Source organism: Peromyscus leucopus, chromosome 4 (genome assembly GCF_004664715.2).
Source record: "Peromyscus leucopus breed LL Stock chromosome 4, UCI_PerLeu_2.1, whole genome shotgun sequence".
In the NCBI taxonomy this organism is placed as follows: domain Eukaryota; kingdom Metazoa; phylum Chordata; class Mammalia; order Rodentia; family Cricetidae; genus Peromyscus; species Peromyscus leucopus.
The window spans coordinates 122,593,982-122,617,821 of NC_051066.1; the positions used below are offsets into that span (position 1 = coordinate 122,593,982).

The 23,840-nt window shown below is 40.6% G+C and overlaps 1 protein-coding gene across 2 annotated transcripts in view; it reads right to left on the reverse strand.

Annotated features, from left to right (window-relative positions):
- Window positions 1–23,840, reverse strand: part of Ralgapa2 (Ral GTPase activating protein catalytic subunit alpha 2) — a 273,441-nt gene that overhangs the window by 89,602 nt on the left and 159,999 nt on the right. For both annotated transcript variants that reach the window (XM_037205268.1, XM_028881854.2), the window contains 9 exons: window positions 20,696–20,804; window positions 16,033–16,143; window positions 14,693–14,761; window positions 14,291–14,428; window positions 13,048–13,231; window positions 8,939–9,710; window positions 7,331–7,402; window positions 1,906–2,029; window positions 255–410 (listed from right to left, as the gene is read on the reverse strand). In XM_037205268.1, coding sequence (XP_037061163.1) covers window positions 255–410; window positions 1,906–2,029; window positions 7,331–7,402; window positions 8,939–9,710; window positions 13,048–13,231; window positions 14,291–14,428; window positions 14,693–14,761; window positions 16,033–16,143; window positions 20,696–20,804 — 1,735 coding nt within the window. The remainder of the gene's footprint in view (window positions 1–254; window positions 411–1,905; window positions 2,030–7,330; window positions 7,403–8,938; window positions 9,711–13,047; window positions 13,232–14,290; window positions 14,429–14,692; window positions 14,762–16,032; window positions 16,144–20,695; window positions 20,805–23,840) is intronic.

A 23,840-nucleotide genomic window follows, 5' to 3' on the forward strand; every position in this document is an offset into this window, starting at 1 on the left:
CTAACATGGAAGAAGATCCCAAAGTAGCCACACTGCAGGCTCTTCTTCTTCCCAGTCTTTAAGCTCAGGACTTAAGATGGTGCTTTGTTGGTATTTTAGATTCAACACAACTGTAGCTGGGGGAAGAGCGACACTGACTTTGAGGCCTGGGGAAAGCAGCCCCAGTTTGTACCAGGGCTTGGTCACATCCAGACCCAGAGAGCCTCACTTGCACATGAAGGCAGCCAGGTGCTGTCCCCAAGGAGCCACCTTACCTTTTTGGTGAGTGAATCATCTGAATCTGATGGCATCCGAGTGGAAACGTGGAAAATGACTTCCACAGTCGAGGTAGCATAGTAAGGGGCCGTCTGTCCTGTGCTGCCATTGCGCTGAAGACCACCCATGAACCCACAGTGGGTTGAGAGATCCACCTGATGAAGGTCACAGGAAAAGGTGAGGGTCAAAGGAAGCTGTGCTGTTCATTAGGCAGAAATATGAGTTGAAAACACAAACTGTTTTTATTCTAATATATTTCTTTCTGATTACAAATAAACGTAAGTTATACAAAATTAAAATTTTGAAAACAGAAATGAAGAACATCAGAAATGAAACTGGTTTGAAATCCTACTATAGGAAAATCACTATCAAAATTTAAGGACTGTCTGCCCCAGCAGTACAGTGCTTGTGTGGCACGTGCGAGGACCTGGCTTTGATCCCCAGCATGTGCCTTTCAAAAGGTTGCTTGAGTTCACACCACTGCCATCAGTCTACAGATGTTTCCTTCTCAGTGATTAGATCTAAGTTTTTAAATTGCCATAAACTATTATTTTTTCAATAAATGTCCATTTTAACAAACAGTTTTTAAATTGCCATAAACTATTATTTTTTTCAATAAATGTCCATTTTAACAAACATGGAATAGAAAACTCTGTTCCAAATATGCCCAACATTCAATCTGAATTAATATTCTAGGCACACTTCTGTTTTCTTTTTCTGTGATTCTAGGGATGGAACTTGGGGCCTTGAGTATGCTAGGCAAGTGCTCTACTACTGAGGTACACTCCCAACTCTCTTCTAGTTGTTTCTTTGACCTTGGCTGGTTCAAAAAACGATACATAAGTTAAGTAACAAATGTACTCTAACTTTATTAACAATAGTGTTTCACTGCAAGTGCAATAGCTCTCCGACTTTCTGGAAGGAGCACGGACTTGATCTTGATGTGCTCTGTCCTGATGCCATCTGCAAGGAGGCCCTTGCCAAGACTGGACTCTTGAAGAAAAGTTGCTCTTATGTAGCCAAAGCTTTCCTAACCCAGATGAACTCAGCCAACTGAGAAACCAAAAGTAAGAGGAAGAAAAAAACCCAGTATTTTATTGACCTTGATTTCTATTTGGACTAATCTCGCTTCTTTTCAGAGTCTAGGGATATACTCTCCTCTAGATTTCCATACATATGATGCAGGTATGTGTCTGTGTGTTATCCATTAGTTTATCTTTCAGCAAAGAAACCCAATCCTTGTCACTCATCCTGGAGTTGTGCATGAGGGAACTGCAGTGGCAATCAACTACACCCTAGTTCCAGTTTCTCACTTTATCTAGTCCTCATTCCCTTTTCATCTATCGAGTCACTCCTTTTTTTTCTCAAGTTCCCAGTGGCCACATGTGTCTTCTTTTGCCACAAACTGCCACCCATGGCTAGCTGAGCCCATCCAGTTCTGATGCAAAGCAAATGAAAAGATATTAAGGAGAAGCAAAAGTCCCCAGATAGAATATTGAAAAGGAGCAAACAGATTTTAAGGTCAATACATTCTTCAAGAACTCCATGCATGCTACATGTGAATGTAAAAATATACCTAAGAACACACACAACTCATGTCTGCTCTAAATACTGTCAGTCGGTAACCACACAATGAATGAGGTTATTTACCTCCCATCCAAGACCAGCAACAAAGTCTTCATATGCTTGGCTTCCTCTTTCATTGGCTAAGATGGAACACTTATCTTCTTGCCCTTCAGCAATGTAAAACACTGCTATCTTGTGTGTCTCACGGCTGTAAAGGTTGAAATTTAAAGGAGTTAGAATTGATATATAAAGTTTTATTTTACTGTTACTGCCAGCATGACTCCTAATGGCACTCACTAGGGGTCAGTCACTATTCTAAGGTGGTTAATGCAAGACCCTATTTGCATTCTGGAAGCCCCCTAGTAAGGCCGATGTTATTACGGTATCATCTGCTTGGCAGAGGTGGTTGAAAGGAGACAAAGGTTAATGAGGCAGGAGACTACACCTCAGACATTGGAGACACTAAAACAGCAGATATCAGAGCACATCATCCATCAGGTTCTTGCCATGCTTGGTGAAGAACATTATCTTCTAAAGCAATGGTTCTCAACCTGTGAGTTGTAACCCTTTGGGGTCAAATGTCCCTTTCACAGGTGTCCCATATCAAATATCCTGCATATCACATATTTACATTCCCATTCATAACCGTAGCAAAATTACAGTTATAAAGTAGCAACAAAATAATTTTATGGTTGGGGTGACCACAACATGAAAAACTGTATTAAAGGGTCACAGCATTAGCAAGGTTAAGAACCACTGCTCCAAAGCATTTCAAGTAGACATGCATTCTAACTAGGTAATCTACATTTCATTTTCTCTACTTTGAGGAAAGGATATAAGTAGTTTCAAGACTGGGGCGATGAGGCATGCTAAGACCTTATGAGAAATGGAAACAGTTAGGTATTTTCTTTGTGAAAGGACATGTTCTGACTATTCTGAGGGCACCAAATATAGTGGACAGTTGTTCTAGGAAGACTTTAGGATATATAAACTCTCTATTTGCTTGCTCTGTGATAGATTTGTCGCAGTCTCCTGTTAAATCATATAAACGTAATATTCACTTTGAAGAAAGGAGACCTGTCCATCTTTTCTTTTCCATATCCAGTATAGTATTTGGTGCATAGGATGAGCTCAGCTAGGCTGTTAAACTAACGAGATACATGACAGTATATGTGAATGTGTAATCAACACTTTTACAAATGATACAGGAGTAAAGTAACAGAATAACTGGAAACCCTATCAAGCAATTTGGTGACAGTTTGGAGATAAAAGCTCAACTGTTGTTCAGATGCAGCTTAATCAAGAACCCCTTATTCAACAGCACCATTGTCCATGAGCTTTATTCTATCATAGCCTCAATGGTAAAAGAATTAGATCCCCACTTCCGGGGCAGCCCCACCCTTCTCATATTCACATTACATCATGAAAAATGGCATAGGAAAAAGCATCAAGTGCTTCAACAACACGGAAATGTTTCTATTGTCTAATTGTTTAATATCTCAATACTGTAATATGATTAGACATTCAAATTGGTAGATCTGGACTCCATATTTTAACAAATTCTCAAATATTTCCTTCTTCATGGTTCTTTTTCTACTTATTAAATAAAGCTAACTGAAGCTCAACTAAAAAGGTCCATAAATCACAGGAGGAGCATTTTCTCCTATTCATTAGCTAGCTATTCATCCCCCATCATTCTCGTAAAATAAGTATATGTGAAGAAGAATCACAAAGTACAGAAAGAGAAGAAAAAGAACTCTCAATGTGAACCTGTAAACAAACAGCACAGCTGCCACCACTTCAGGAAATGCACAGAGGTGCTGTCAAGAGGGTGGACTTTTCTTTCTGGTAGTGATGGACCTTAAGGAGTCTAGGAATCGCCATATCATTAACTGCCCTGAGAAACAGGCAAGGGACAACAAGAAAGGTCCCCTACAATATGATTGGCTTATCACAGGAGCTGTAATAATTTGGCAGCTTAGATGATAGCAGACATCCTAACCTTTACCTAAAAGGTTGCTTCAACAAAAGAACAAAAGCATAATTACTTGATTTCTTTCTGAAATTCTCTCTACATAGTTAAAAGTCCTTAGCATTCAATTTTTCTCTGTTCTATAGACCTGACATACAAAAAAACAACCACAGGTTTATCTGAAACACACCAGTGTTTTATCCTTAAAAGGCCAAGATTTTTCCATTCTGGGTCCTTGAGTCCTCATTTACTCAGTGTAGGAACACAGAGGGCTAAGCTCAAATGAAGGACTGACTGATGTGGGTGTGAGGAAAGGTGACCTTTAGTTGTAAACATTCATCAAATTTCACATCCTCCAAAATATTAGCACTGCAGAGAGCCTGCTAAGATGCAGACACTGTGCCTGGCCTTATTAGCGCCAGGCTTTTGAAATGGTAATTACAACATCAACAGCACTTCATATCTACAAGCTGCACAACCAGTGCATGAAGGAGCAGGTAATTCAGGAACACACATAAAATCAACAACACAGCTTCCCTCATTTGAATGCATCTTTTTTCTTTCTTACTTACTAGGAACAGACCAGAATAGTTCCATTTTCTTGTGCTGTCAGGTTTTAAGAACCAAACAAAGAAAAACATGACTTTACCATTTCCTTCACCACACAGTGGCAAGAAAGCTCACAGTGATTTGTATGTCCAGCCATCACACACAGTATAAAGACCCTAGCTGCAAGACTATTTTTTCTCAGAACATGTGAAGAAGGCACTGTTCTCCAACAACAGTGATATAAACTGATACCGGAAATAAATGGAAATGTCCTGAAAGTTGGGGGACAAGGTGTGTTCTGCTTGGTATCAGATCAATCTATATAGCATAAGCTACATTTCTCACAGGTAAAGAGCCATCAGACTTAGTTCAGGTTTTCAAAAGGCAATCTTGAAAAATACCCTTTCCCATGAAATAAATTGATGTGCATTTACAGGCCAAGACGACCTAAGTCCAAGAGTTGGGGCTTTAAGTGAAGGTTAATCAAAGGGCAGAAGATTGCCAATCAGCTACCCAAAGCCATATTTTACTGCAACAGCACCCCAGGGAGCTAATTCAATTGCACCTCATGCAACTAAAGTGCATTAACATTCAACAAATTGGCTACAATTACAAGATACCAGTGCATTCACTTAACACTGGAGAAGCAGGAATAATTCAGCGTGTGCTGGAAAAGCTGGGTTTGGGGTCTAAATGATTGTTTGTTTAGCACTGAAGGGCAGGAGTGAGTGAAACGAGTGCCCGAGCCCTGCAGAAACCCCTCATGGAATTTCCAGAGGGCCCAGTCTCTGTCCTGCAGAGAGCAAGGAGAGAAAGACTCAACAGAAATGGCAGGGTCGAAAGCACTTTTTAAACATTTTTGAAATTCAAATTAAGCTTTACTTGAATCAAGAAATGAAGCCATTTAAAATACCAATGGAGTTGCAGGATCTGCCCCAAGGATGGGTTCTTTCTTCAATTACAACCATAAATGAATCATCTAAACTTGTATATTTTCTTTTCTTTTAATTTTATTTCTCAAAACTAAGATGCTTACCACTCTGCAAAGCAGTAGAGTTGCCAGGAGGAATGGTCCTCACATCACCTTCTGCAGGTGGAATGAGGCTCACTACAGCCACCCTGGCACATTCCTAACATTCAGAAAACATACAAAACAAGTACATGCTTCAACATGTGTGTGACTCTAAGAAACCATGAATGATGATAAAGATACATGGGAAGGTAGAAAAGAAAAAAAAAAAACTATAGCCTTTTGATTCCTATATAATGGTCCATATGAATTAATGTATCTTAATTCTAAATGCTTCTAAAGGAGTGAAAGGACATAGAGCTATAAGTAAGTTTAATATGATTTTATCTGCTGAGTCCTTGGTGAGACCAGGAGGCAGAGAGAGAAGCAAGGTAATAAAGGTAGTGAATTTCCAAGATGTCCAGCTTCTTCCTCAGCCTCCTGACTTGAGACAAGAGCCCGGCAGCTGCCTCCCATCAGACCCACTACTGTTGGGCTGGCTCAACAAATTCAGGGCTGGACCACGACATGCCACACAACAGTTGTGGACCAATCAAGCATCCTATCTATCTTCAAAGTGACCAGCCCTAAAGTAGGGAAGAACGCTCTTAGAGGATTTAAAACCCCAAGACCTCAAGCAGATGCTGGATTTTCAGCTTCCTGATCCCTGCTCTGCTCTGCAGAGGGTCTTTTTCTCTGTGTGTCTGCCACATATGCTTTTTCAATTCCAGGTGGAGTTTACCAGTTGTTATACATGCAGTCCAGTGGATGAGAACCAAAATAAACCCATTTAGTTGCAACCATTTAATTTTGACCATGGTGCCAAACACACACAAGGGAGAACCAGCCTATTTAACAGGTAGAAGAATGAAATTAGATCCCCATCTTTCACCCTATATAAAAATCAATTCATGATGGACTAAAGTACATATTAGATTGAAGTTGCCAGAGAAAATAGTTCAAGACAAAAGAACAGACAGGGATTTGCTAATAACAGAGGAAATAATTCCAGAACTATCAAATGGGATCATACAAAATCAAAAGGCTTTTGCACAACAAGGGGGAAAAATCACCATCCTGAAGAGAGAGCTACAGAATGAGAAAAAACAAAAAACTTTTACAACTAAGTCAGACAGGGCCTAATATATAGGATATATAAAGAATACTAAATTAAACATCAAACCCCAGATCAACAAATAGTTTAATGAACAGGATAGTTCTTAAAAGAAGAAATATAAGTGGCCTCTAAATAATTTAAAAGTGTCCAACATCTTTAACAACCACAGAAATGGCGATTAAAACTGCTTTAAGACTCTATCTCATCTCGGTCAGAATGGCTATCATCAAGAAAATACAGGATAGGATGCCTGGGTTAAGGGTGCTTTATTCACTGCTGATGGGACTATACAGCGCAACCACTGCAGAAATCACTCCAAAGTGGTCACCCTTAAACACAATAAAACGTATAAACAACACTAAATAGACTCAGTAGGCTGCATGCATGCACGTATGTATACACACACATATACATGAAAGAAAAATGTAGTGAATAAAATATAGTGAGAATTTGATCTAAGTGTACATACATACACACACACACACACACACACACACACACACACACTAGCAACAATTAATGAAAAAGAGGCCATGAAGTTAAAAGAGAACAAGGTATGGGAGGTTTTTTTTGTTTTTGTTTTTAAATTAAAGGATTACTTGTTCAAGGCCTACTTGGGCTACAGAGTATGTTTGTTGTAGGCCAGCCTGGCCACTTAACAGAGTTGCTGTCTCAAAAAACAAACAAACAAACAAACAAAAAACCAAAACACCAAATGTTCAGTCAAGGTCAATATCAGCAGATTTGGGGCTACAGAAATACTCTGGTGTCTCTGTAGGTACCTTCTTTCCTGAAACTGTATTTGATATCATGAGCTCACAAAGATAGACAGAGAAAGATATTTTAGTATACTTTCACATACCACTGCCGTGAGTCCAGATTCTTTAGCTCTCTCAATAATTTTGAATTTTTCTTCAACAAATGAAAATTCTTCCTACAAAGGAAAAAAAAGGATGGGAGAAGAAATCCATGTAACCACAGACCAACTTTGCTACTTTCTAACCCATTACCAAACATAGCCATTATGGTAGCTTGAATAGGCTCACAGGAAATAGAGCTATGAAAAGGTTATGTCCTTGTTGGGGTAGGTGTGGCCTTGTTAGCGCAAATGTGTCATTGGGGGTGGATTTTGGGGTTTCAGAAGCTCAAGCCAGGCCCAGTGTCTCTCCCTTCCTGCTGCCTGAAGATCCAGATGTCGGACTCTAAGCCACCTCTCCAGCACCATGCCTACCTGTGTGCCACCACGCTTCCCATCATCATGACAATGGACTAAAATCTCTGAACCTGCAAGCCAGCCCTGATTAAAAGCTTTCCCTTATAAGAGTTGCCATTGCCATGGTCTCTCTTTACATAACAGTGACTCTAACTAAGACAACCATCATCCATCCATCTACTATCTCATTCACTGAAAAACTGTGATAGATATCATAGTTGTTTGAATGAGATGTCCCTCATATTCTTGGGCATTTGAATACTTGTTTCCCAGTTTGGTGATCTTGTTTAGTTAAGTTTAGGAGATGTGGCCTTGCTGGAGGGAGTACGTCACTGGGGGCAGGCTTTGAGATTTCAAAAGCCATGTGACATTTCCAGTGCACTCTCTGCTTCCTGTTATCAAACAGATGTGAGTTCTCAGCTGTTGTCCAGCTGTCATGTCTGCCACCTGCTGTTCCTGCCATTATGGTCCCTAAGCATCTGGAACCATATGTCCAAAATAAACTCTTTCTTCTATAAATTGCCTTACTCATAGGGGTTTATCATAGCAAAAGAAAAACAACTAATTCAGAAGTCTTCAAAATGAGCTCCAATACCCTTTAGTATGCAGAGACATAACAATCCCACTGTATCCCATTGCCTTCTAGTGACACTGGAAAGCTCTTCAGTCAACAGAATGCCGTGTGTGTGTGTGTGTGTGTGTGTGTGTGTGTGTGTGTGTGTGTGTGTGTGTATTTATGTCTGTTTTCAATGTCGGCTCTGGGAATCTCTTCCCCACCCTATCTCCAAAGCTCCACTCCACTATTAGGTCCAGCTCAAACCCACCCTCTTCTCTGAGATTTCCAGCACTGCCCACATTGCCCATTGGATCAAATTACTCCTCTTGGCCTCCTGTGCTACTCTGTCCTTTGTCTGAGGTGAATCAAGTTCACATCCCTCACAATCCTGTGGCTAGACAGTGGTTTACTCACCTTTGTAGTCCATTTGCATCTTGTATGAAAATAGAAATAGTAATGGTCAGGGACACAAGAAGGAAAACAATGCTTCATGTGCTTTCAAATGACTGACAGGTATTTGGATTTCAATCTGAATACCAGTATAGCACATTCAATTTTATTTCTAGCTGTAATCCAGTAGCTAAAAATAATCTGTAAATATTGAAATCCAAAAAAAAAAACTCTATTTCTTATTCTTTAACCTCAAATTGATAAAAGAAGAATCCTCACATGAAAATAAAAAACATTCAGAGCACTGTTACCTTCTGTCCCAGGAATTCATTCCCAGGTCATCAAGCAACAACCTGCAGAAATAAAAGGGTCCTCGGGGCTCCACCGGTGAGGGCTGCCCTTGGCTGGTGACCTTCACTGCAGAATTAGAGTTACACCTCTGAAGATACTCATCTTCCTGTATGTTCTGGCGCAGGATGACCTCAATGATCTCCTTCTCTTGGTCACAGTTCATACCACATGGGGGTGGGGAAGGCTCATTTAGATTTAGTTGTGATGGTAAAAGGCATTCTGGGCTTGAATGGCCAATGTTTTCAAGTAGTTTGTCAAGCGCATCATCTCCTTCCTCACTGTGAGACAAATCTTTCTGAGGTCCGCATGTGTGTTGATGCCAGCCAGAAATCTGAAATGAGGGATTCTTTCCACTGGGTGCCAAGTGGCCTTCCAGAGGTCCATATAAAACCTTGCCATCCCAAGAGTACTTCCCTGAGATATCCCTTACAATGACTCTCACATCTGAGAGGGAAGCCCCTGAAGTCCCTCCATCTGGTCCTCCTGCAGGTGTCTGCAGGTAGGAGATGAGGGTGCTATCATTAAATACGAAGAGCTGCAGGTTTGGGCTCCTGAACACCTCCGAGGACAGCTCAGCACCTTCCGCGTGGGCGTTGTCATGGTTCTCACTGACCAGGCTGTGCAGCACGGCGGGGCCCCCACTCAGTGGGTAGTGGCCCAGGTGGTTCACCAGGTGGCCCATCACCATTCGTGCAGTGAGGGGGATCAGTTCCACACTTCTCCTCTTCTTCTCTGTCAACAGCAGAAGGGAACGTGAGGAGACAGTGGGGCCACCACGAGATCTCTGTCAACAGTTTCAATATTTGATTTTTGTTTTGTTTTGTTTTGTTTTGTTTTGTGAGACAGGGTGCTACTATGTAGCACTGGCTGGCCTAGAACTCATTATTCAGGCCAGGTTGGCCTGGAGCTCATAGAGATCCACTTGCCTCTGCCAGGATTAAAGATGATTAAACATTACATCCAGCTGAATGTTTGATTTTTAACTGTGAGACTGTTTTTCTTTTTGACACTAATTCTATTTGAATTAAAAGATAGTTGAAACAGACTGCTGAAGAACCAACTTACATAAAGCTGTCACTCTGAAGGACTTTAAACAGTCTGCAGAGAAAGGAATAAGCCAAAGAGAGGCATCCCATGCTAGACAGATAAAGATTCGGGGGCTCAGATGAGGGTAAAAATCAGGTTGAAGGGACAGTTGGGGCCAGAAAGTTGGCCAGGGAGGTTACTGTGGCACTCCTCTGTTGGATGAAGGTAGATCTAATAAGGATATTAATAAACCTCAGGGTTACATTTAAAGATTGGAAGCAATTTTATGTTTTATTATTAGGGCACTTGAAATATTTAAGAGAATTTTTCATATTAATAAATCATGAAGGCACTTAGAAGAACTTAACTAAATTTGTACTTGATGATTTAGTATCCAAGAACAACTGACTTATAAAATTTTAACTTAAATGTATACAAAGACTTTGATCACAGCCTAAGTAGCAGGGCTTTACAAAATGAGGTAAAATAAAAAGGCAGATACACTAAAGCTAGAACTAGAAATTGAAATGAGTACTTCAGGCTGAGAGTAGTTGAGGAAATTTCAATCTACCAAACTTATAAGATTTGATGCATCAATTTGATAACAAGTGAAAATGTAACTTTTAAAATTTTAAGGGAAAAGATCTAAATATTTAAATTAAGGTTTATGATTTGAGCTAAGAGTATTAGGAAGTAACTGGCTTTTAAAATCACAATGTGAACAATCAAACATTAGCACATAAATCACTGTAAATATATAACTTTATAATATATATAAATACACAACTATATATAAATATGTAATACTTTTAGCTTTAGACATTACCCAACCAGCTTACATATAACATCTTGTTTTGTGCTGTATAAAAACCCTAGAAAGAAACAAATCTCTGAAATTTGAGAAATTCTGAGCAGTGAGTACAGAGAATAAAATCACCTTGAATTTTCTTGGGTTTCTTATCAAATTTTTCAATGTACATGAATTCTATACCCAATAAAATGTCACACAAGTGGTCATTTACATCTCTTCCTAAACTTTTTCCCAAAACCTAAGAGAAATATATAAGATTTCTACACAACTAAGAAATTTAATGCTCCAGCTAAGAAATGTTGTTGCCCCAGAGGCCCACATGAAACCAGCCGGGAGTTCACAGTTCATAATGGGAAACACGCCGTTGCCATGACAGCAGGGCAGGCATAAAACTAACAGTAAAGGTACAAGATGACAAAGGGCCAAGGAGGAAAACACCAGCTGGAACACCACCTTCCCTCTTCTTCTGCTCACAGAGGCTGTGCTTTTGATTTGTATTTTGCGAATACTTGAATTCTACAATGGAGAAAGACTTGGAGTCATATCAAACTCTGACACGACAACAACACATCTAATAAACCCCAAATAGGTCTGGCACTGAAGTCAGGAAAAGGAGCGGGTGTGAAACCCTGACCTCTCCTCCTGCTACATCTCAGCTAAGTCTACTTCCTGTACATTCCCTGAGAACTAGAGATGATCTGGATTCAACCAGTGACAAAACCAGCTCAGGGCTCCCACAAACTATGAAAAAGGAAAAGATTCCAAGTATCTTCTTGTCTCTAAATTCCTAGAGGAAATACAAAGCTTGACCTCTCACCTCCTAAAGCCCTTCCCCTACCTTCTACTTTAAGTAGTTATTAGCAGTGATCATTCTGAGCACATATGCTCACAGATGGCTTAACTGTGTATCTTGATTAAAACTTTATTCAAAAGTAGTCATTATATCAAGATTAGGTAATGGCCTAAGTCAATACACAGGAGTGAACCTATTTTAGGGAGCACCGTACACTCTGCACTCTCACCTGATCAGGTTTGAGTGGTCACCAACTCATGCTATCTAGTTACATAAGCCACCCTGAACTAAGTGTTCTGGTCAAGTCCATATCTAAAAACTTCCTTGCAAAACAGCCCTTTTTCTGCTCTCTCCCTCCTTCCCTGGGCTTCTTAAAGCACCCAGCACTACTAAATTGCTTCTGGACCATGCACTCTCTGACCCTGACGTCGAAGAATGACCTCTAATGACTCCGTGTTGGTCCTTTTCCATGCCTCTGACCTCACTTACTTGGTGCTCTCCTCTCAGTGCTCTTCCCTTAAACATGCTTTGCCATGACATTCCATTCTTGGGCCTAGCTTTCAAACTTAAAAGCTTATGCAGTTTCCTTGGGTGATGGTACACTACTCTGTAGCCACATTTTCAAGCTGTTAATTGAGTCAGTTGAAGATTCATACACAGTAATATGAAATAAAAGAGATCTTAAAAACCCTTCATCTCAGGGGTAACATCTTACCTATACGGTACAATACCACAACCAGGAAATGGACATTAATATGTACCAGTTTTACACATTTATATGTGCTTAGTTTCATGAAAATTTGCCTCACTTGTGGTGAACCGCTCACTTTCAGACTTATATTCCAAGGCTTAGATTGGGTGCCTCTCATTTGGAGCAGTGGCTGAGGAGGAAATACAGCAGCCAAGTCCTAACACTCTCTACAGACTTGTCTGCCACAGGAATGAACACATCCCAAGTGGGGGCAAGTAAGCACCCAGTTTTCTTCATGAGAGGCTTCCGCTCTGGAATACTCTATGAGCTATTTCAAAGCTTGCCCTCCCTGTGTCTAGCTTAATTCTTCCCTATGGGAAGTCCTGAGGATGCTACCAGCCCAGTATCATCCTATCTCCCCCACCAGAGGTAAAACTCTTGGGAAGTTTCTCATAGAAAAATGAGCCCCCCACTTTTTTTTTTTTTTTTTTTTTTGCATTCCATGAGTATGAGACAAGTGATTTTCAGTAATACAAAACCATGTGAATAATTTAACATGAGAAAAAAGAGAGGAGGAAAAATAACAGACAAAAAGAGGAAGAAACAGGGACGGTAGTTTGCCACAAGAGAGCCTATAAACTGGGACTTTAACAAGTAGATTCAAAACAAACCCAAAACACAAGCATGAACAAGACTACACTATTACCTCTTCCTGCACATAAGATTGTGTATTTGTAGACATACGCACCCTCTTCCACAGTCAGCAGGTTCCCCAGGTCTGCTGATGAATGGTACTGGACTGGCTCGGAGTTCCTCACATTTGCCAGAGGTAGGAAGGGGTCATAATCGGTGGATGACAAGTCAGCCAAGGTCAGGGTGTAGTGACTTTGCTGTGTGTATGTACTTGAGCCACAGACGCAGCAGTGCAGAACCTGAGGAGAACAGACAGGGGTGGCATTCAGTATGCCACCACCTCCTGACCCCTGACAAACTGTCCAGCCCCCCACAGTGCCCGGGAGACAGAACTGCTACTTAGGAACATGTCAAAATACTGGGTTCTTTGCATTCCTAACTATCTTTGTGCTACAAGCAAGTCAGTAATAATACCTACATTCTCAGGGCACACAGGAAGCATAAGTGAGAAGGTTTCTGTTCATGTGGGATTGCACACACCTCAGTCTGTCAGCCTCCAAAGGCAGCACAGATGGAAGGACCCAGCCCAGGAGATGAAAGACAGCTGTGGGAAAGCCCTCACGGTAGAGGGCAGGGTGACCACGACCCGAGTTTAAATCAGTACAAGGTATGAACCCACGTATTATAAGGGATAATTTAATATCATTTTCAAAGCATAATTAAAGAAAAGTAAATTGAATACAGATTTTAAAGTCTCTCACTTCTCACAAAGTGAGATTTCTTAACTCCTAATTCAAAAGATTTTTTCCCTTTGTGTTCTTTTAGTTTGGGTTTGGTTCTGGTTGTGAGACAGGGTTTCATTGTGTAGCCTTGGCTGCCTTGAACTCAAGGCAATCCTTTTGCTCTCATGCTCCCAAGTGCTGGGATTACAAGCATGCACCACCACACCTGCCCCTTGAGGTTTCTTTAAGGCAAAGAGATTACTAGAAGCATTATGGTTTTCTTTTCTTACTCTGAAAAACAGATCTCTGGATGCTGCAGACCATCCTATAATATAAACAGTCCATTTTGAACTTAAGTAGGCAGAGATCACGTGCCACAAAGACTGGGGGCATTCTGATCAAACAGTAATTGTTTAAAGATGACAGTCATGTGAAATGTATGCATCTTCACCTTGGCAACTACTAGCTTTCTGCAATTGCATCTGTTCTTCCTGTTCATTAATTATTCATTTCTTTCCAAATACTTAACCTTCCACTGGTCTTTTTCAGAAGGCACAAATACATATATGTACAACATTTTGGTAATTTTTAATCCATAGGTCCACCATCTGTGCTCAAGGCTTAGAGGAGACTCACCCTGTAGATATAATCCAGCAATGGAGCCCGGGGTGGGTGCAGCTCCTCCAGGACCACCGTGGACACCGGGTGGAGAAGGGCATTCAGAGGCAGAGCCATGCACCAGTCCAAGAGGCAGAGGAGCAAGGACACAATAAACTAGAAGAAGAAATATATCCAGAATGTCATTCTATGTCCCTGAGGACCCACTGCATGTAAAAATAAACAGGATTTTTCCCTGCTCAATATTCAAAGGACACACAAATTTAGAGTAAGTAAACAAAAATGGCTTTCATAGGAAAGAATGTTAAAGCCAACATATAAGGATGTAATAAATGACACCATCATTTGTAAAACTAGTTACCATTTTGTCTTATATTTAAAAATAACTATTCGGGGAAAACTACCTAATATGTCACTTACCTTTTTGTCTGTTTCCACTGAGGAGTACTCTGCACTTGGTAAAAGAAATGCAATTGTGGCCACGAGTATCTGCACAAAAGATAAAACCCAATCAAGCAGACCATGATAGTTTAGAAGCCATATGTTAAGAATCCCAAGATGACCTTGCAACTAAACATAGCTAAACACTCACTGGATGATAATAGGGCCAGTTGTAGGAGATCTGAAAAGAATATGTAATAGTTTCTACTTCTTTGGTGGGAGATTGAGACCTCAAGGGAAGGAATAGTTCCCTCTATAGTCACATAATACCTACTATTAGTCCTACATTTCTAGTGGAGTGAAAAAGAAGTTTTCAAAAATAATCATGAAAAGGTTCCCATTTACTATTATAAATTAGCAAGGTCTCCACCTCCTGTTCCCACATCACAGCATGCCATTCATTCTCACAGGTATCCTGTTTGGATAATTACACAGTGACTAAACCCAACTTTACATTCTGCAGTAGAGTAAAAGGTCTATTTCACTCCAGGTCACTTCAGGTCAAAAACCACTTGTGACTCTTGATGTGATTCTGAGAGAACAAAGCCATCTCAACCAATGAAGTCTGTCTAGGGCAGGGAGGAAATGAATCTGCATCACTTCTTCTCTCTCCCTGCCATCTGTCATGGGGACAAATCAAATTTCCTCAGTCTCCACTGGATGGGTAAAGAACAGGGCTTGCTTGAAGAAGTACGGTTATAAAAACTGCCGGGCACGGGTGTGCCTTATCACAGGCACCTGTGAACTAGTCTCCGCTAGGCTCTGAGCAAAGACTCCTTAGCTGTAGCCGACCTCCAAGAAGCTGTGGTTGAGTACTTCCTGTTACTCCTGCCTCCTCTCCTAGCCACCTCCCCCTCAGAGGTTAATACTGCACTGATCTCATTACTGCGGAGTAGCCATGCCATAGCAGCAAGCGTGGCCCAGGGCTTTAGTCTGGGAACAACTCCTGCTTTACACAACAGCCAGGCCCCCGCCCTGCAAGGAAGGCATTAAACCAGCTGCCTCCTCCTTGTTGGCACCATCCAAATTACTCTCAATGAATAAAGCCCAACCTACAAAAGGTCTCTTTGTTGTGGTTGTGTCTGCCTTTCAAACTCTCCAAGCATCAGCCTCGGCCCTGGAACACTGCAGGCTTCTTTGCACAGGGCCTAGCATTGCAGCTGAGAAGAGCCAGCCAACACCGCCTGCAAACGGGGCTCGCATGGCAGTTTAATAGTTGCTTCTCTAACAATTATTTGAGGATCTACAGTTAATTAGATATCAAATACATTATTAAGAAGAAAATACGGATGTGTTAGCATTACAGATAAAGGACTTACTTCGGCCATTTTTCGCGGTAGAGCAGTTTCATACATCTGAAGCTTTTCCCAGTAGGAAACCAGCAGCTGAAGAACATCACAGGCTACCTGAGCCACGATCTTGTTAGGAAACTACAAAAGGAATCAAAACCCCCAAGTAAACAGAGCAGCTCAGCAGGTGTGTGTTCTGGAGGAAGAACAGGGCTGTTTGCTCTTCCCAGCGTTATACACATATCTCATGTGCAATTGATGAAAACTATGTCCAATCGCCATCATTTGCACATGGCCACTCCATCAGTCTACAATGATGACTGGAACCACCTACATTAATTCATAGAGCTGTAGAAAAAGGTGGTCATTGTTTGCCTAGAAATGAAAAGCCCAAGTTTAAAATTCTGTATTCAGCTAATATAAATCATACTATTGACAACTTGAGGAAATTAGAGTCTATGGTTGAGTGTCCTCTGTGTGTTGAACCTTCTACACAAATGTAACTCATTCTGTCATTGACAAATTGTCATTGACAGTTCTGTAAGGAAGACGCTATCTTCATTTCACACAGAGAGAAACAGGGATTAATCAAATGGCTTCCCACCTGAGGAAATAAAAGAACACACATGTAACACACTAAGAAATGTGTAAAAGCAGACTTTAAGGACATAACCCACGGACTAGGGTATGTTCAATGACTGGGTGTTTCCCAAAGTTGTCTGTGGTGGCTTGAATGAGAATGGCCCTCATAGGGTAATATATGCTCCGTCAGTAAAACTGACTTCTTGACATCAGACATAGAGCTACAGGATTTGGAGTTTGCCTTGTCGGGCTTCAGTATTCCATTATTTCCTCACTATGCCCTGATTCCTCCACTTTGGAATAGTAAATGTATATTCTGTGCCATTGTATGTTGGAAGTATTACATTTGCTTTTGTAACTTACATGGGATTACAATTAAGAGATTGCCTTGAGTCGCAGAAGAGACTTCGAACTTTGGCCTTTTGAACTGTATGGAGACCATGAAAGACTATGGGAACTTTTGAAGTTGGACTGAAGGCAGTTTGCATTATGATATGGCCACTCTCATGTATGGGGTCAGGGAGTGGAATGTGGCAGTTTGACTGAGAATGGTCTCCACAGGATTATATGTTTAAATGCTTGGTCCCCAACAGTTTGAACTGTTCAGGAAGGATTAGGAGGTGTGTCCTTGTTGGAAAAGGTGTGTCACTGGGGGTGAGATTTCAAAACCCCATGCCATTCCCAGTTAGCTCTCCCTCTACCTCATGGCTGCTGTCTCAAGATGTGAGCTCCCAGCTGCTGCTCCAGGGCCACGCCTGCTTGCTGTAATGCTCCCTGCCATGATGGTATGGACTCTAACCCTCTGGACCTGTAAGCCTAATAAACTCTTCCTTCTATAAGGTGCTTTCAGCATGGTGTCTCTTTATAGAAAATGGAAAAGTAACTAAGACACTACCGGATAATTTATTTATTTACTTGTGTATTTATTTATTTTGTGAGGTGGGTGCCAAAGAGGTAATATGTGCAAAGTCTTGGTCATCACGCTGAGTACACACGAATGGGATGAGGACACCTATGCTTCCAGCCTTAGCCAGAACCTAGAGGCTACACTGCTAGCCACATATTATTATTGACAGCACATGACTTGTGGATGCCTGTGCTACTTAATCCAAATCACATGAGCATTCAGAGGCTCTTCACAGCCTTCCTCACTCATCTAATCCGGACCCCCACTGGCCTCCTACCCCACTCAAGCACCTTGGGTGTTTCTGTCCTACGGCCTTTGTACTTGCTCTTCACTTTGCTTCAAATTTCTAGTTCCCAGGTCTAGTGTACCTGGCACTACTATATTGTTCAGATCCTCACACAAAATTTCATCATCTCCATAAAGCAGTCCACACCTTCCTGCTCTTCAGTTGGAAGAGCATCAATCCTGTTTCATTTCCTCCACAGGAGATGGTAATGCATTTTACTGTTTTCTTCCATTGTTATCACTGTTGGCAGGGATAACAGTGAGATGTACACGTCATGTTCAAGGGGAAGTAGAATGAATGGGTGCTAATAAAGCTCTTAAGAAGCTGCAAACAGACAAGGGAAAAGAGACAAGAGCTGTGGGAGACATGACCAAAGGCCTTAGGGCGGAACGGGGGAGAGATGGGGCAGAGAGAAAGTGGTAGGATGGAGGCCTGCAGCTCTGGAAGGATACAGACAGAGAACCGGGCTTCCCTCTTGATGAGCAGCACTGTGTGTGCTGTGGAGGCACAGGCTCTGAGGCCCCTAAGGATCCGGAGACAGGGACTGCCAATGGGGCAGCAGTATGCATACACAGTGAGAAAGGTGAAGGATGGCAGGGATAAAAGAAATCACTCACTCACCCCTGGGAAGGACTGAGTGTGCCAACACTAAATTAAAGGCAGACAGCTGAAGGCCTGAGTACAGCAGGTGAGTATCGCCTACACTTTCTAGGAACTGAGGTTGCTATGGAGCAGGCTGTGTCTGTCTAGTGAGCCAGAGTAGTCAGACCTACGCACAGACAGTGGAACGATCTGGCACTATGATGGTACTCACAGGGCAAAGGCACAACACGTATCACTCGATTGTTTTCCTGGTACTTTATGTTTTCCCTCATAATTACAGAAATGTGGCAGACATTTTGAGAATTCATAAACATTCAAAGAAGTAAATCTGTTCATCTGTGATTCTATTCCTCTGATATTATCAAACCTTCCAAATTAAATAAATTATTTAATATGTATGGGTGTTTTGCCTACATGTAAACCAGCACCATGTGCATGCCTGGTTTCCTTGGAGGCCAGAATAAGGTATCAAATCCCCAGGAACCACAGTTACAGACAGTTGCAAACTGTGGGTGTTGGGAACTGAACCAGGGTCCTCTAGAAGAGCAGCCAGTGCTCTTAATCACTGAGCCATCTTTCCAGGCCCAAGCTATTATCAATTTCTATCTCTGTTCTATACTATATAGGAAGTTATACATGTCTAAGATACCATCAGATTATTAACAGTGTTCTCAAGTAAAGGCTAGAGCTAGGGAACAAACTTAAATGTGTATGTTTATGTTTCATAAAAGGAAAAAAACTGAAAAACATCTTAGAATTGAGAAAATGGGGTATTTAAAAATGAATTGAGATCCATACAAATCAACAACTTATATCCAGTATTTTTTCCTCTGTGGTTTGGAAGTCAGAATCCTGTACACTGAAGTTATATAAAACCCTAGGTAGGCATGAGGCCAGAGCATACTGGTTGGACCTAGCAAGGATCTCAGTCAGTCCATTTCCCTCATCTGTTAAGTACAGGTAACAGCGTCACTTCACCTCCTGAGATAGTTCCCAGTATTAAATATGATGGCAAGGGCCAGGCCAGCCAGAGGAAACTGTGCCATGTGGCATCATTGTTTACAATTCTTACATTCTTCATCAAGGGATCAGTAGCAGGTACTTGCCCAGCTTCTAAGATACAACCAGGTATTATACAGGAGGGATGGGGGATGAGGCGACAGGGAATAAAGGACACAGGTGAGGAACAAGAGGTACTGAGTTTGGTCAGGCAGGGGCCAGACCACAGTGTTCTATTCCAAGGATGAAGAACACTGTGGGTTGATCAACCCATGGGCCAAAGGAGACAACACACAGAGGGCAAACAGGGTTGCCACTGGTCTAATAACAACTGCCCAGAATCTGCGTAATCATTGTTACTATCATAGCTTCAAGAAGAGGAAAAAGGGCCTGGACAGATGGTGCAGAATTTCAATTCAGATTCAGCTGAATCCTCCTACAGCCTGAATAAGCTCCTTCTATCTTCTGCATATCAGTTCCCTCCTTCACTAGTCAAATGGGAACACTTCCCTTGCCACTGAGAAATCCCACAAAGCCCTCGGCACAGTGCCTGGCAGAGACTCACTGGTTCTGCAAATTTGATAGTAAGAGTGCTAATTTTGTCTACTGTTTCTGCACAGGAACCAAGAAGGGCGGGATGCAAGCTCTGCTTTAGGAAGCAGCCTCACTGCACAAGCGGGAGTTCAATTATGTCTTTGATGTCACACATACCTACTTTCAGTGCTGGCTCTGCCACTCATGCCCGTATTGCCTTGGACTTGTGAGTGGGTTTCTCTGGGACTTGATTTCTTCTGGTGTAAAACAGAAACTATGGTGCTCACCTTACAGAGCTATCACACAAACTCTAAAAAGTATCTAGAGATTACCAATATCCTAGCTTCATGTGATGCTCAACAAACTGCACATCTCTCAGTAACAAAGCAAAGGACAATGCCCCCAAATGCCTTATGTTCAGACAGCAGATGAACACCCAGGTTCCTAAGAGGAAGTTGTAGGCGCCTATCTCAGTCATGCCAAAGAGGTCACAGCTTGAAACCTCGCTTTCTTAAATCCTGAGATGTCCAGCCACGAGAAGAGACCCAACTGGCCTAGGCTTGGTCCACAAACAGACTATAAATGACCCAAGAACAGCTGTCAACAGTGAGGCAGCCACTGGCAGCCTCGCAGAATATTTATCACGGCACTCAGAATGGGGCTTGTAAGCCACTATCTCTCTATACTGTAGGGAGCGGCAAAAACAGATTAATTAAAACTAAAAGTGGTTAAAATCCTGGGAGAAAGTTTAATGTCAACAAGGCATTAAGAAATGGGAATACCTTCAACGTCACACCTATCACATTGATGGCATCCTTCACCTGAGGATGGTTGGCACACTGTGTAAGCTCTTCACAGATCCAGACCCCGAGGGAGCAAATGGCGATGCATCTTTCAAAAGAGAAGCAGAGGAGGAAAATACTCATGAAATTCAATATATTTTTAAATGACAAAATAAATCTATTTATTCAAAGAAGCAACAATTATAGATATACTAACAGAATATTTCCCTTGAGAGAAAAGAAAAAAAATTCCAGTGGGCCAGTTTTCAGGATAAACAGAATCACCAATGCTAGTTAGTACTTAAATATTTTATGAAACAAGTGGCAGATTTTCTGTTAACTACCATAATCCATGTCACCCATTTTTTATTGACTCTAAACTGTTATTTTTAAGATAATTTTGAGGAGGAACAAAAGACATGGAACTTAGATTACTGAAAATTCCCTTATAAAGTGTATAGTATACATGTCAAATGTAAGACAAACACTATATTTTATTTTAAAGTAAATTTCAAAATAAATACATTTTTTACTATTATTTCTTCTAAACACCATGCTAGTATGAGCTATTCTTCAAAGAAATGTGACTTTCCATAAATAAAACAAATTAGGGGAAAGGAATTACAAAGATTATTTGATAGGCATGAGAAGATTTTTAAAAATCAGATATATTCTACAAGACTTTGAGTTGAAAACCTGAGTAAATATTTTCATTTTTTGAGATGAAATCTGAGGGGCATCAGGCTTAATAGGGCAGGGGATGTCAGAAGGTACTAGAAGATTCAGTTATGGTTGTGTTACATTTGGATGTTAGGAGTTCAATGTCTAAGCCTGGCTATGCAAGAAATTCATTAAAAAGGCCAGGTAAATAAACTGGAAATGATCGACAAGCAATTGTAGACTGACTAGAATGTGTGAGACATGCAGAAAGCCATGGGGAAAAACTAGGTCCAGATCCAGTCACTGGGTCACTTTAATATGCAGAAGTTAGGCAGAGAAGGGGTGTTAGCACAGGGGTCAGGAAAGGAACAGTGGCCAGAGGAAAGGAGATTCTGTTGCAGGGGACAGGCATTGTTTAGAAGTGGGTAAAGGCAGACTAACTTCAAGACTTAAAAAATCATAGTAAAATCTCTAGTACAACTTTATGAGAACTGAATGGAAATCTAGGACAATGAAATTGACAATGGAAAAGAAAAACTAAAAGCCAAAAAGGAAAAAAAAAGCATAGAAAAGAGGCAGGACAAAAGGTAATAAACAGGAAAATGCTTAGGAGTTCCAATTAAAAATAAAATATTAAATAAGATTAAAAACACACCCAAAAGATCAACACATATGAACTAAATAAAGTCTCCATTAAAAGACGAGGAGCACACAAATTTATACAATCATAAAATCCAGATACATACAGCTTTTGCAAAGAATCATAAAGAGAATACAGAAAAGCTATTTTGAAAAGATAAAAAGTATTATACAGTATGAAATCAGGAGCAGGTAAAGTGGTCTCTAAAATAAAACAAACCATCCATAAAAATAAAGAGGGCCATCTAAATATAAATACATTTGACTCACTACAGAGATAGGACAATTCCAAATGCCTATGCAATTAATAACATCATAACCTTTGACAGGAATTCAGGAAACAGATTAAAGTACAACAACAAGTGGAAAGCTTTTAACATACCTTTTAGTAAATGATCAAATTAATTAAAAACAAAATAAAGTCCATAAGGAACGCAGAGTATGTGAACCTCTGTAAGGTTACATCTGGAACAGTATACCCCATGACTAAAGAACAGTGTGTACATTCTCTTCTTTCTCTTTTTAAGTACAGTGTTTTTCATTTTCATTTAACGCTTATAGGTATTTTGGCTGCACGTATATTTGTAGTGCTGAAGGAGGCTAGGAAAGGGCATTGGGTCACTGGGGACTGGAGTTACAGATGATTATGAGCTGCTATGTGGGTGTTGGAATTCAAACCCGAGTCTTCTGGAAGAACAGCAAGTACTCTTAACCACTGAGCTATCTCTCCAGCCCTTATGTACATTCTTTTCAAGAATATATGGGACATCTGCGAAAACTGATTCCACATGGAGTCCTAAAGCAAATATCAACAACTTAAAATACAGTCATCAAGCACACATTTTGACCTACACTGTAATTACTTGAGACAAAAAAAGATAGAGGGTGGAGATGGGACAGTGGTTAAGGGTACTTGTTGCTCTTGTAAAGGACTGGGGTTCAGTTTCCAGTACCCACATGGTAGCTCAAATCCATGTATAACTTTAGTTCTACGCAAAACAGTAATTCACATAAAATTTTAAAAATAGGTAAGTCTAAACAATTTTAAGATAGAAATAACTATATATTTGGAAATTAATAAAAAAAAAACCTCATGAGCCCATAAAGGAATCATAATGAAAAGTAGAAAAAAAATTGGATTAAAAAATACTGCATATTAAAACTTAACAAGATTTGGAAAAGGTAGCCCTTAACAACAAACATGAAGTCTTTAATGCTAAAGGAGAAAAGTTAAAAATACACCAAGTATGCATCTTTAAAAAGCAACAGAAGAATAACCTCACAAACAGAAGAGTATAAAGAAGGAGCCCAAAGCTGAAAATGAAAACAACTCGGGAGAGGAAAGACAGGAACAGTAACAGTGATAAATCCAACAAGACTAGCCTTACAGCCAGAGAATACACAAAATATTTAACAGCAAAGATGAGATGGACTACTTCTTGGACACCTATGCTAGTGAGATCTACCAATACACAGGATACTATAATCCTACTGCTGCAAAAGATATTCTGAGTGGGGGGAGAATACGTTCCTTGTTTTGTGACTCCCTTGCCTGACACCCAAACAGGGTGAGGGCTTGATGGGATTAGAAAATTATAGACCTTTGATGTAATGTAACTTCCTGAACAAAATATTACCTGAACCAGAATCTATAAATCAAGATGGTGGTATCTCATACCCAAGTTTAGTTCAATGTTAGCAAACTGGTAATGCACACATAGTTTCTGAAAATAGTGGACTAGGAAAACTGGACTAATCCATCTATTGAAGGTAAGTGAAGTTCAGAAAAATATAAAAGTTAATCAACTTTAAAATCAGCAGAGTTCACAAGACAGTAAGGTTATGG